General features: G+C 51.3%; 1 protein-coding gene across 2 annotated transcripts; it reads left to right on the top strand.

The window, feature by feature from the left end:
* Positions 1–4,278: 4,278 nt before the first annotated feature.
* LOC120239738 (leukocyte-associated immunoglobulin-like receptor 1) lies at positions 4,279–13,054 on the top strand. Of its 2 annotated transcripts, XM_039244206.1 has the most exons (10): positions 4,281–4,448; positions 4,790–4,825; positions 8,446–8,727; positions 8,887–8,937; positions 11,112–11,150; positions 11,514–11,624; positions 11,714–11,756; positions 11,843–11,877; positions 12,044–12,096; positions 12,360–13,054. In XM_039244206.1, the coding sequence occupies exons 1-10, from the start codon at positions 4,415–4,417 to the stop codon at positions 12,504–12,506; spliced, it is 831 nt and encodes a 276-aa protein (XP_039100137.1). In that variant the 5' UTR covers positions 4,281–4,414; the 3' UTR covers positions 12,507–13,054. The 2 variants fall into 2 exon arrangements, with proteins under 2 accessions (XP_039100138.1, XP_039100137.1); XM_039244207.1 differs by lacking the exon at positions 11,514–11,624 and having other exon boundaries at positions 4,279–4,448.
* Positions 13,055–13,824: the final 770 nt, after the last annotated feature.

Here is a 13,824-nt window from a genome sequence, read left to right as displayed (position 1 = left end):
GAGGGAGAGAGAGGGAGGGGAGGGAGGGGGAGGGGAGGGAGGGGAGGGAGGGGAGGTAGGGAAAGAAACTCTTATTAGGCCAGTGAATAAGGATTTTAGATAGGAGCGCCTGGGTGGCTCCGTTAAGCATTCAACTCCTGATTTTGGCCCAGGTCGTGGTCTCCAGATTTGTGAGTTCAAGCCCGACCTCTGCGACAGGCCCGGTGCTGACAGTGTCGAGCCTGCTTGGGATTCTCTCTCTCTCCCTCTCTCTCTGCTCCTCCCCTGCTCGGGCTCTCTCTCTCTCTCTCTCCCAGAGTAAATAATAAACATTTAAAAAGGGGGATTTTATTTTATTTTTAAAAATTTTTTTTAATGTTTTATTTATTTCTGAGAGAGAGAGAGACACAGTGTGAGCAGGGGAGGGTCAGAGAGAGAGGGAGACACAGAATCTGAAACAGGCTCCAGGCTCTGAGCTGTCAGCACAGAGCCCGACACGGGACTTGAACCCACGAACAGTGAGATCATGACCTGAGCCGAAGTCAGATGCTTAACCGGCTAAGCCACCCAGGCGCCCCTAAAAAGGGGGATTTTAGATAAAATTCTCAACAAATAGTTTTTATGTGTGTCATACATTGCTAATTATATGGAATTCCAAGATACATTTGTTACGGGACCTGGTCTGGATCTGGCACTCGGCACTCGGAGATGTTGGAAGGGAGGAGGTTTATTTTACACGGGTGGGCTCAGAGGAGCTCTGAGGTCTCCAGACCTGGAGAGGAGATCTCCAGAGGGCTGAGCCCTGAGCCTCTGCAGAGAGAATAATTTATAGTCTGTTGGCACGGCAAGCGGAGTGGGAAGGAAAACCCGGAATGGGAGTCTTTGGGCGGGGACTGGAGTTCCCCCATCAGTCCATCTTCTAACACATTTTCCCTGTCACAGTCAGTAACTCGAAGACCTTCACGAAGGAAAACTGAGGTCGTTATAAGTGGTACTGAGTCAAAATTCTGGTTGGAATAATCATTTGAATTTGTATAAAAAATTTTTTACAAGAATACTTACATATTCAGTTAGTAAAGGAATGATGTAAATAATAATATACTTTGAGGCTCCTGGGAGGCTCAACTAATTGGGGCTTGGTTTGCCATGTAAGCCTTGGGTGTCCTGTAGAAAAAAAAACTTTCCAGGAAGCTAAGTTCTTTTCTCTGCCCAGGACAGAATGAAAACCACTCATTGTTACAGATGGCTGCTCGCTTGCAGAAGACCTAAACCACCAACCAGGAGGCTCCTACCACACCACATCCTATGCTTTTTTTAAACATTTAGATACAATTGCCATGCGACATTGTGTGAATTGAAGGCGAACAAGGGGTTGATTAGATACACTGTAGTGTAGCCAATACCCTCATTTTTACAGACTTAACCATTTTCTCCTGTGGGGACAAGAGTTGAGATCTAGTCTCTCAGCAGGTTTAGAATACAATTTAGAATTGTATTGAGAACATTTCGAATACAATTGTGTTGTCTACAATCTCTGTACTGTGCTAGACCTCCTGGGGTTCATTTACCTACTCATACAGATGTACACCCTTAAATAACTTCGCCAATGCCCTCGCCCCCAACACCTGCTAACCACCATTTCGCTCTGGTTTTTCACAGAACTCTCTCTTTCCTTTTAAGCAGAACTCATTTTTTAATCCCATTTCGTGTTGTATCTTGTGCCGTTGCGTTTCTGTACATTTTGCTTTGCAAAGGCCCAGTTTATATTTAATTCACAAAGGTTGTGTATATATCTGAATCTATTAAAGGAAAGGTCGGTCGGTACCGTGCAAGGGTCCAGGAAGGCTTCTGCTGGAAGACGCTCCTTGCTTATCCTGAAGCGAGGCTTCACATAAGCACTCTCCAGTGGGGAGTCAAGATCGTAGAAAAATACAGAGGTTGAGGGGCTTTCTGAGAGTATTGAGGGATGATACCTACACATCACCTTCCATTAAAACAAACAAACAGGGATGCCTGGGTGGCTCAGTCGGTTGAGTGCCTGGCTTTGGCTCAGGTCATGATCTCACAGTTGGTGGGTTTGAGCCCCGTGTCGGGCTCTGTGCTGACAGTTCAGAGCCTGGAGCTGCTTCAGATTCTGTGTCTCCCTCTCTCTCTGACCCTCCCCTGCTCACGCTGTCTCTCTCTCAGAAATAAAATATAAATAAATAAAATAAAACAAATAAACAAACAAGCAACAGACCCAGAATAGCCAACTCGATGGACCCTATGACCTCAGTCTTCTGAGAGGCCTATAGGTGTTGAAACTAGCCGTTCCCATTCTAAGCAGACAACCCACCCCCGGGAGTCAGCTCCTCGGGTAAGTGCAGCTTGGGGTGGACCTGATCATAGTGGGACCAGGGGATGCGTCCTGGGGATGCAGGGGTGGGCAGACACTGGGGGAGGGAGCAGGAAGGAGAGAGGAGGACAGAGACGGACAGAGACAGAGAGATCCGCGGACGACACACGCAGAGGAAAAGCTCAGAGGACGCAGATTGTCGGGGCGCAGGCGCTGGTGACTTTCAGGACACCCGTTCCACCTCCTGTTGCGAAACACGCGGTCCTGGTGACCCTCAGAAACGGTCAGTAATTTCACTTCACTCTTGTGTCCAAGTGGAAGTTTGTGAGAGTCTGGCTTAGCAAAGGGAGAGTCGCCCCAGACTCCTTGACTGGGGCAACCCCGTGGTCTGCAAGGTCACGGACATGAGGGTCCACCGGTGGCCGTCAAGGTTAGAGCGGTTCAGCATTCAGTTGACTCTGGGACCCCAGCTTCCTTTCGTTTCTGACTGCATGGCCCCCACATCGTTTTCATTTCCTTAAGGCCTTTAAGAAGATTCTTAAGATACTGTATTATGCAGTTTTAGGTTTTTAAAAATAATTATTCTGGGGGTGCCTGGGTGGCTTAGTCGGTTAAGCGTCCGACTTTCACTTAGGTCATGATCTCGCGGTTCGTGTGTTCTTGCCCCGCGTCGGGCTCTGTGCTGACTGCCAGCTCAGAGCCTGGAGCCTGTTTCAGAGTCTGTGTCTCCCTCTCTCTCTGACCCTCCCCTGCTCATGCTGTCTCTCTCTCTCCTAGAAATAAATAGAACATTTAAAAAAATATAATTATTGTTTTAAGACCGCACGTTGGTCCATAAACTTAGTCTGACGTTTTGACAGAAAATCTAGGATGTTAGCTGTTTACTTATGAAGAATTCCAGGACTAGGAGCCCTCAGGGTTATTAGTTTGGCAACTCAGGGATCCAGATCTGAGGATCTTAGATCTCGCGTGCTTCTGCCCCAACTGCTTCTGTGTGTGTCCACGCTTGTTGCCTCATGGTTGTGAGGTGGCTGCTGTGGCTCCATCTATCACGTCATGATGATATGGTTGCTGGTGAAGGACAGGAGTACAGGGGGAAAGGTCTCCTGAGACCCCCTGTTATTAGGGGAGAAATAGGAATCCCAGACATTGTGCCATATTCTCCTTAAAGCATCATTGGCTGTACCTGGTCATAGGCCCCACTCTGCACCGAGGACTGCCAACGGGATTTCAGACTGTCTCAACCCAAACTCGACTCCCCCCAGCTGCGGCCCCACGCTTGGAAGTGAGTCATTCCAGCACCGCCAGGCATCCATTAGTGTATAGTGAGCAGTGACCTCCATGCAGCCACTGTCAGCGTCTGCACAGCCACAGCCTGGGGGACTGGCTCTTCCCTGTCTTCGGAGGCGGTGGACACCAGACTCCATGACGGGCCTCCTGGCTCCGTGGGGCAGAAGCCTTTCCCCACCCCGTTCTCTACCCCCACCCCCCGCCTGGTGCCCCGCCCCCCACCCTCCCGTCTGGCCCGAGGTCTGCCTCCTGACTATCCACCCCTTCTGGACACTTTGCATGTGCTGATGGGTGACACTGGGGGAAGGTGGGAACTCGTGTTAGCAGGAAATTTGTAAAGCCCTCAGCACCCGACTGAGAAGGTAGCCAATGCCATGATATTAAATACTCCAAGGAGGATTTCCGGCCTCCCATTTTACATATGAGGAAACATGTGAAGTGGCACAACCCTTGCCCAAGAACAGATGGCTACTCCGCGGAGCCGCACACAGACCCAGGCTGGCGTGTTGCACGGATCTGTGCTCTGCCTCATTCCAGAGGCCGAGGATCATTGTCTCACCTCAGGGGGTCGCCTGAGGAGGGGCTCAGCCTCAGCCAAGCAGAGCAGGGGGGAGAAGCATCTTTCAGAGGCCCAGGCCCTCGCTCTGTCTCATTCGTGGGAAGACCAAGCCTTCTTCCCCTTTGTGGGAGACTTGTGATGTGGAAACCCCAAGACGTGCCCCAGCTGACACATCCTGTCCCCTTGTCAGCTGCAGACTCTGTCCTCTCACCCACTGGCCCCAGGACGGTGCGGGCCACAGGGGTCTGGACATGTGTCCCCACTCCAGCACCTTCCTGGCCCTTGGTGAGTCCTGGAATGCAGGCAAAGGGTTCGAGGGACAGACAGGGTGGGGGGGAGCCTTGGGGAGGGGTTCTGCTTCCCTTCCCAGTCCTGACTCCTGTCCAGAAGACTCTGGGGCTCCGGGGGAGCTAAGTGGGGCTAAGACCTAAGTCAGACCATGCAGGTTCAGCCCTAGAAACGGGCTTCTGGGTCTGGAGACAAATTCCCACTCAGGAGGGGCTGGGGGAGAGAAGAGGGGGCGGGGCCTTGTCTCCAGAATCTTTCAGAGCAAGAAGAAGGGTGGTACTGCCCCCCACCCCCGAGGAAACGGTGGCGGGCATCTCTCACCAAAGCCTGTCTTCCAGTGCTCTGCCTGGCCCGGGTGCTCCACGCTCAGACAGGTGAGTCTTCTCCCCAGCCTCTCTGCACCCCAAAAGGCAGCTCTAGACGGAGGGTGCTGACCCTGGTGGGACCCGAGAGGAGGCCCTGAGATCCCGAATCGCAAGCAACCGCAGACGTCTGACCCTCGTCAGGTCTGTGCCTATGCTCCATCTGGGCTCCCGACAGCCCCTCCCACCCCCCCCCAAACAATTCAAACTCCGCAGGCCCAGGCTGAGCCCACAGGCCACAGGCTCCCCCTACAAGCCCAGCGCCCCCCTCACCACCCCCTGGGCAGAGAACAAGACGGTCACCAAGGTGGCATCCTAGATTCCAAGTCCTCCACCCTCGATAGACAGCACATCACCCAGTGATAGGGTTTGAAATGATAATTGTAAAGTTTCACTTACATCTTTGGAGTTTGTCTTCCGTATATATATATTTTTCATTCTTGGGTGAAATATTAACTCCTTAGAGCCCTTTCATCACTTCCGTTCAGATGGAATGAGATCCATGCTCTTGGGTGTGGACCCGCCCGGTCCTCACGCCGCGCAGCTCACAGCTCGCTCGTCTCCAGATACCTCACGCTGCTTTCTTCCTCAAACTCGCCATACTCCCCTCTACTCTGGCCCTCCTCACATGCTGATTCCTCTGTCCCTCTCTGCTCAGCGTGGACGATTCACACCAGACCCTCCCCTGTCAGCTCAGATGCCCCTTCCCTCGGACCTCCCCTCTGCCCCCTAGGTTCTCGCACTCACCCCTAGGACTCACATCAGGTTGTATCTGCAAACTTGGACAAATGTTTGATCAGTGTTCTCTGTACTCTCGGCCCCGAGAGGGTAGGGATCGTGTGTGTGTTTCTCATGTTTGTGGAGCCAGTGGCATGTGACGGGCATCTGTCCATGGATGGATATGGTAGAGGAAGGAAGGAAGGGAAAGAAAGGGGTGCTTGTCCGGCTCAGTGGGCACTGCATGGGACTCTTGATTTCACACCCGTGAGTTCAAGCCCCATGTTGGGTGTAAATCTTAAAAAAAAAAAAAAAGATGGGGCACCTGGGTGGCTCAGTCGGTTAAGTGTCCCACTTCGGCTCAGGTCACGGTCTCAGGGTTCGTGGGTTCAAGCCCCGCGTCGGGCTCTGCTGACAGCTCAGAGCCTCGAGCTGCTTCAGATTCTGTGTCTCCCTCTCTCTCTGCCCCTCCCCTGCTCACGCTCTGTCTGTCTGTCTCTCTTTCTCTCAGAAATAAATAAAAACATTTAAAAATCAAAAAGAACCAAAAAGAAAAAGAAACAGAAAGGATGGAAGGAAGAAGGGAGGGAGGGAGGGAGGGAGGAAGGAAGGCAGGAAGATAAAGAAAAGGCAGAAAATGAGCAAATAAACGTCTCTCAGCTCCTGCCTCTTTGAGGCATTTTGTAACTGTAATGCCACCTTCCTGTTTCAAGGCTGCAAACTCTCCTTTCCCTGCCTCCAGCCTAGTTGCAGCAGATGAGGGTTTTCATGAACCTTAACAACATGGGAGTAGAAATTAGGCTTAGATGAGGGTAGAAAATACAGAGGAAACTGGACATGAGAGCTCCACAGAAGGCTCGCATTGCGTGTATATACATATATGTTATATATTTATACTTTTATGTTTATATACATGATATAGGTATATATATTTACATGTAATGTATTTATATATCCACATAGAAATATAAACATATAACTTATGTTGTAAAATGTAAAATTTCAGATCTACAGATTTAAATGTATTAGAATATATATTTACCTTTATATTAAATATACAGGTAATATAATTAATATAATAAAATGCATGAATTATTATTACATATGAATATAGTATGCAGTATTCCGTATTATATAATGTCACACATCATATTACATGTCATGTATTGGTGTAATTTATATATGTAAGTGTCAATGTAAATACACTGTGGGACTCCTGGGTGGCTCAGTCGGTTAAGCGTCTGACTTCCACTCCGGTCATGATCTCATGGTTCGTGAGTTCAAGCCCCATGTCAGGCTCTGTGCTGACAGTTCAGAGCCCGGAGCCTGCTTTGGATTCTGTGTCTCCCTTTCTCTCTGCCCCTCCCCCACTCACACCCTGTCTCTCTCTTTCAAAAATAAACATCGGGGGCGCCTGGGTGGCTTAGTCGGTTAAGCGTCCGACTTTCTCTTAGGTCATGATCTCGCGGTTCGTGGGTTCGGGCCCCGCGTCGGGCTCTGTGCTGACTGCCAGCTCGGAGCCTGGAGCCTGTTTCAGTCTGTCACTCCCTCTCTCTCTGACCCTCCCCTGCTCACACTGTCTCTCTCTCTCTCTCCTAGAAATAAATAAAACATAAAAAAAATAAAAAAAAATAAACATCGAAAAAAAAATTTAAATAAATACATGCCATCTAATATGTAGAGTTGAGATATGTCATATATACAGCTTACATATTATAAGTAATTTTAAATTATGTATTATCACAATTATTTATATCAATTAAATTATACATATATAATATATACATATCTGTATACATATATATAATTATATAAGTTAAAAACAGAATTTAAAATGTGTACTTATTATTTGTTAGGTATTAGAGGGCATGGGGTCCTGGGGGCGGGGACAGCGTGTTGAGGCAGGGAACCTCCAGGAGTCGAAGTTTCCTGTCTTTCTTAAAGAGCCGTTCTAGGTGGGCGTGCATTTCCTCAGTGCAGTTCCTCTCTCCCTTGACACGAGGACCCTGAGCCTTGGTCGCCCTTGGGGTTTTCTCAGGGCGACACAGGCCGAGCAGGCCGGGCGCCGGACGTGTCTGCCCACGGCCGCTTTCGGGGGGGACCGAGGGGGCTGGGAGGGAGACGGCAGCTAAGGACTAGCTTGTGGTGTGTGGGGACAGGGGCCGCAGGGAGGGGGGTGGTGATGCTCTAAAGAGTCGTGATCGGCCTTTGCCCACCTCTGCGACTTTGCTTTAAAGTGACCTGAGCGAAACTAACAATAGAACTCCCCTATGACCCAGCAATAGCACTGCTAGGAATTTACCCAAGGGATACAGAAATGCTGAGGCATAGGAGCACGTGTACCCCAATGTGCATAGCAGCACTCTCCACAATAGCTAAAACTTGGAAAGAGCCTAAGTGTCCATCAACTGACAAATGGATCAAGAAGATGTGGTTTATCTATACCATGGACTACTCCATGGCAATGAGAAACAATGAAATCTGGCCTGTGTAGCAACATGGATGGACCTTGAGGGTGTTATGCTGAGCGAAATAAGTCAGGCAGAGAAGGACATATATCATATGTTTGCACTTATAGGAGGATTAGGAGGAACTTGACGGAGGAACAAGTGGGAGAAGAAGGGCGGAAATGGTGGGGGAAAGGGATAGAGGCAAACCATGAGAGACTCTTGAATGCTGACAAAAACTGAGGACTGATGGATGTGGGGGGGAGGGGGGGATGGGCATGAAGGAGGGCACTTTGGGGATGAGCACTGAGTGTTATGTAGAAACTAATTTGACAATAAACTATTTGTAAAAAAAATAAAAAATAAAAAAAAAAATAAAGTGACCTGAGCGTCTAGCAGGGGTGAATTGTGTGTGGTGGTGAGTCCCCCACAGGCGGACCCTGAGGGCCTGCTCTGCTTCCTTGCAAGGGACCCTGCCTCCGCCCACCATCCACGCTGAACCGGCCGCCGAGAGCCCCCTGGGGCAGTGTGTGACCGTCGTGTGCCGGAGCCCCGCTGCCTTTGACGTATTCCGCCTGGAGAAGGAGGGCGGTGCCTTGAAACCAGATGTGAGCAAGCCGACACCGCACGACACAGAAGCCCGGTTCTCCTTCACTGCAGATAAAGGCACTGAAGGGCACTACCGCTGCCTCTATTATAGAAACAGAGCATGGTCTGATCGCAGTGCGACGCTGGACCTAGTGGTGACAGGTGAGAACACCTCTGCTCTGCCCCAGGATTTCTCTGGGACTGCGCGACGGCCAGATGGGGCCCTCAGATGGATGCTCAGGGCACAGAGGGTCCGGGCTGAGTGGGACAGACCCTGGGGGCCTCCACAGAGCACCGGTCCTTCCTCTGCCCTGCTCACAGAGACCCCTGGAAGTGTCGGCTCCTCCCCACCACGGACCTGCAACTCGACTGGTGAGTGACCTTGCAGGGGTGGGGCGGGGGTGGGGGGCGCTCCGTGCTGAGGATCTGGGCTGCGCTTGCATGAGGGGCCGGTGCAGCCACAGCGCCCCCTGCAGAGCACTGGGGCACTACCGGCTTGAACTTCCTGTGTGAGGCGCTATGAAAGCAGCCAGCGGGAGGCAGTCCTCGGACCTGAGAGCCCCCCACTCCTTCCGTACGCAAAGCAAAGCACAGTGCATGCCCAGAGGCACAAGGCCCCAAGTCCTGGGCTGGGGGTGTGGGCTGGGGAGACCCCCTTGGGGGCAGAGTCCTATTATTTGCAGCTCTGCAAGGGACAGTGGTCCAGAGGGACAGAAGGACTGACCACCCATCTTCCAAATTCGGACGCTGCTGGAAGGACAACAGGCTCTGCATCAGGTCACAACAGTGACGTTAGGTCACAGAGAGGAGGAGCGACCCCCCAGAATCCTAAACGGCGCCGGACACAAGCCCCCTCCCTGTCGCCCCTCTCTCCCATCTCTGGCCCTGGAGACTGAAGGTCCGCCCTGCGGGGGATCAGGGTTAAGACCCCAGCCTCGCACTCGCTCGCGGTGAATCCTCAAAACCCTGCTCAACCCAGTTCCCTCCTGCGCAAAAAGGGCGATAAGTGCAAGGACCCTGAAGCGCTGTTTCGGGGATACAGGGATACAGGGCTGCGTGTACACAGCGCCCCAAGTCAGTGCCTGCTGAACCGTTCAGGACAAGTCTTGCTACACTGAGGACGTATTTCCTTCTACCTCCTCAGTGTGCACCAGACACCCGCCTGTGAGGGCTGGGTGCGCGGCAGACAGAAAGGGTCCCTGCGCTCCCGAACCTCAGGGGGCGAAGTTAGCTAGAATGCGGAATAGAAATGTGTATGTATCACTACATACATCATACTTAATGTGTTTAGCATATGTATCATTATATACAATATATCTGTAGTTAAATATAATGTATCTATATTTAAGTATGATGTATCATTATATAATGTGTCATGGTATATAATGTATCTATATTTATATATCTATATATAAATATAAACATATAACTTACCATGTAAAATTTCAGAGCTATAAATTTAAATATATAACAGTATATCTTTACCTTATAGAATATATCTTACTTACCATTAAACATACAAGGAATAGAATTAAAATAATATACATGAATTATCATTACATAATCATATAGTATACAGTATTATACATTACGTAGTGTCATATATTATATTACATGTCATGTATTTTATAATTTACATACATAAATCTCAACGTAAATAGGTGTCATCTAATAATAAATCTGTATAATTGAGATATAACTCTTATATCTCACATGTTCGAAGTAAAATGTATAATTGAGAGTATAAGTCATATATCTTACAGATTCTAAGTAATTTTAAATTATATATAATTACAATTATTTATAGCAATTAAATGATACCTATATAAGTTAAAACACAGACTTTAAAATGTATACTTATATTTATTATATATTAGAGCAGGTGGGGTCCTAGATTATGGACCAGGACAGGGTGTTGAGGGAGGGAAGTTCCAGCAGCTGAAGTTTCCTGCCTTTCTTAAAGGACACTGAGTACTCAGCCTCCGGGGCGGGGGGCGGGGGGGCACTGGGGACACGGGCCCCCTCCTCAGGGATGAGCCCAGCAGCAGTTCCGCGCATGCGCTGACCCCAGGCCTTGCTGGTGCTGGTTTGACAGGCCCCGGGGGACTTCAGGATGCGGAGTGTCGCTTCTTCACTCCCAGGAGGGGGGGTGCCGCCCCATCAGGGGGTGCTGTGAGAAACGGGGGGGGGGATCCAGGAGGAGGTGAGCTCGGGGAGGGCGCAGGGCTGCACTGTCCCACAGCGCCTGCGCCCCGCGTCCGCAACCTCCCGGAAGGTGCCGCTAGTCGGGTGTGGCCACTGAGCCCGTGGAACGTGGCCAGCGCAGCCGGGATCTGACTTTTATTTATTTAACTTGAATTTCAGTGGAAATAGCCCCGTGGGGTTATCACGCTGCACAGCACGGATGTAGAGCATGTGTATCCCCATGGAAAGTTCCATGGGTTCGTTCTAGAGGAGCCCCTTTTGGAAGGGGCGGGGGTTGGGAGGACTCCGCCTTCTCCATCCAGCTCAGGCCTCTGACAGTGTGCTCGCTTCCTCCTTCCTAGGAGACACTCAGACATATGGCGACGACAGTAACAGCCTAGGTGAGTGGGGGGGGGGGGCGAGGAGCAGGGACCGGCTGTGTGCTTCTTGGGGAAAGGATGGGCTTTGGTGTTGGTCGTAGTCCAACTCTGCCAATGTCCCGTGGACAGAGGACTTCCCATGTCACAGGACTGTTATGAATTGGAGAGATTTTACACAGGTGTGCACATGACAAGCATACATGGGGTATGCAGTAGGTGCTCCATAAATGCACGCTGCTGATAATCCACAGGACTATTATGCATTCATGAAGTTGTATACACAGGTGTGCACATGACAAGCAACCAGCACACATGGGGTATGCAGTAGGCGCTCCATAAACGCACGCTGCTGATAATCTGGTTCCATGTTCCCTGTTCTCCCAGACCTGTCAACAGAGCATGTCTATATTCTCGTCGGGGTCTCTGTGGCCTTGTTCCTTTGTCTCCTCCTCCTGGCTCTTGCCCTCCTGTGTGGTCAGCGTCAGAAAAAGCGCAGTAGGTCTCGGGGGGAGGGGCTGGGGAGGCTGTTTGCGGTGTTGGGAAGAAGCCTTCTCTTCTTAATTCACACCCCTGACTGTCCACAGAGCTCCCCAGCAGCCGGGGTGAGGAGCAGAGGCCCCAGGAAAGGTGAGGCCCCTGAGACTGACCCCAGACCCCCTCCCAGCCCCTGCCTCCAGGGGGCCCCCCAGTGCTCACTGTTCTTTCCTCCGCAGGGTCAGCCCAGCTGTTGACCTCGAGAAGACACCAGGTAAAAGGATGAGGAGGAGGGACAGGCCAGGGAGAAGGGAACGTTTGGGAACATTCCAGGATGTTCTAGATGGGGTGCTGGGTGAAATCTGAAGCTGTGGGTTTTCAGGCAAATTTGCCTTCCGAGACCCACCCAGAGACCTGACCCCTGGTCCTCTCCCCTCCAGATCTGCCATCAGTTGACAGACTTCCTGAGGAGGACAGGGAAGCACCCAGCCCAGTAAGTCCCCGCATGCAATACCTCTGGCTCCGTAACAAACAACCCCGGGTCAGCAGTTTGGTCACAGTGCTCCTGGAGGTGGCTTGCTCTCATTCTGCCATATTCTACTGCTCACACCGGCCAGCCCTGATTCGAGGTGGGAGGGGACTGCACAGTGGTGGCCTCAGGAGGTGGCGTCACAGGGGTCGCCTGGAGGCTGGCCACTGGGCTTCCCTTCGCACAGTCCCAGCCACCCTGACTCACCCTGGGCCTCGCTCTCTCAGACCCCTGCTGCAGGAAGCCCCCAGGACGTGACGTACGCTCAGCTGGACCAGCAGGTCCTCACACAGAGGACGGCCCGAGCCACGTTCCCGCAGTCGGTGGAGCCCACGGCTGAGGCCAGCACATACGCATCCCTGGCCAGACGCTGATTCACGCACACCTGGCCTCTGCTCCGAGACATGAAGTCACTCCTGCCAGAGCGTCAAGTGGCCGCTGGAGGGCTTCTCTTTGGAATCCTCCCTTTCTGAAAAGCCATGCAGTCAGCTCTCCTGGAGGCAAGAGCTGAACTCCAGAGGTCCCCGGTCAACGTCTAGGAGATTCATTAACCGCGTGGTCCCTCCGGAAATCAGCTAGACGCTTGGAGAGAACGAGTACCACTTAATTTGCAAACACCCAGGGCTACAGTCCCCCGGCAGTTTCCAGAGACTCAGCTACGGCCCCACAGTCACCCAGGTGATTCCGGATGTGTCCCGTGTGTCCCCAATGGCCCCAGAGACTCTGTTTCAATTGTCCACTCAGCCGGCCCCTAAGACTTTCCAGAGTTCAGTGGTGGACCCTGAGCCCGGGCTACACTGGGCAGCTGGTAGCTGAGACCCCGTTTCCTGGGTTACGCTTAGTGTTGTTCATCAATAAATGTTTTCACAGGCCCAGCCTGCAGCAGCTCTGCACACGGGGCCGTGGTCCCAGTGTCTGCTTAGACCTAGTGTCCAGCTCAGAGCATGAAACGGGACAAGGGGTGAATCAGTGTTTTCTGAACCGAGTGTCCCACGGATGAGTGGGGGGGATGTCTGAGGGGACGTGTGCCTGCATACAAGTGCAGATGGTGCAGCCCCACACCCCACATGCACACACGTGTCTACGGACGCACACACCCCACATGCACGCACGTGCCCATGGGCGTAAACACGTGCACATGGGTGCACACACCCACACGCACGTGCCCACAAATTCACCCACGTACACACAGACACACACACGCACATGGTCATGAACACACACACCTACACACGGTCACGAATGCACACATGCACGCATGCTCATGAATGCACACACGCACACACTGCAAATGTATGCACACACATGGACACACGTGTGGACCATAGGAGAGAGTTGTGAGGCCGTGGTTGTACAAGGAGGGCCCCTGAGGCTTTTAGTCCACACGGAAGAACCCATGAGGTTCCCACTTCCATCCCTACTCCAGCTCCATCCACACTGGACACCATGCATTCTCCAAACACAACAGGACCATCCATCTCTCAGACCTTGTCCTTCATCTGACCTCCACTCCCTCACCTGACTAACGCCCTTTGGATTGGACGCCATTCTTCCTAATAGGCTTGCAGTGACTCCTCCATGTAACGCATAAGAAGAGGTCAGTTTATGCATTTTTTTTTTTTGGTAGTGCATCGTTTGTTTGTTTTTTTAATTTTTTTTTTTTTACAAATAGTTTATTGTCAAATTAGTTTC

This window comes from Hyaena hyaena, unplaced genomic scaffold (genome assembly GCF_003009895.1).
Source record: "Hyaena hyaena isolate Hyena2069 unplaced genomic scaffold, ASM300989v1 scaffold_235, whole genome shotgun sequence".
NCBI classification, from domain to species: Eukaryota; Metazoa; Chordata; class Mammalia; order Carnivora; family Hyaenidae; genus Hyaena; species Hyaena hyaena.
This window is presented reverse-complemented; position numbering and strand designations above follow the sequence as displayed.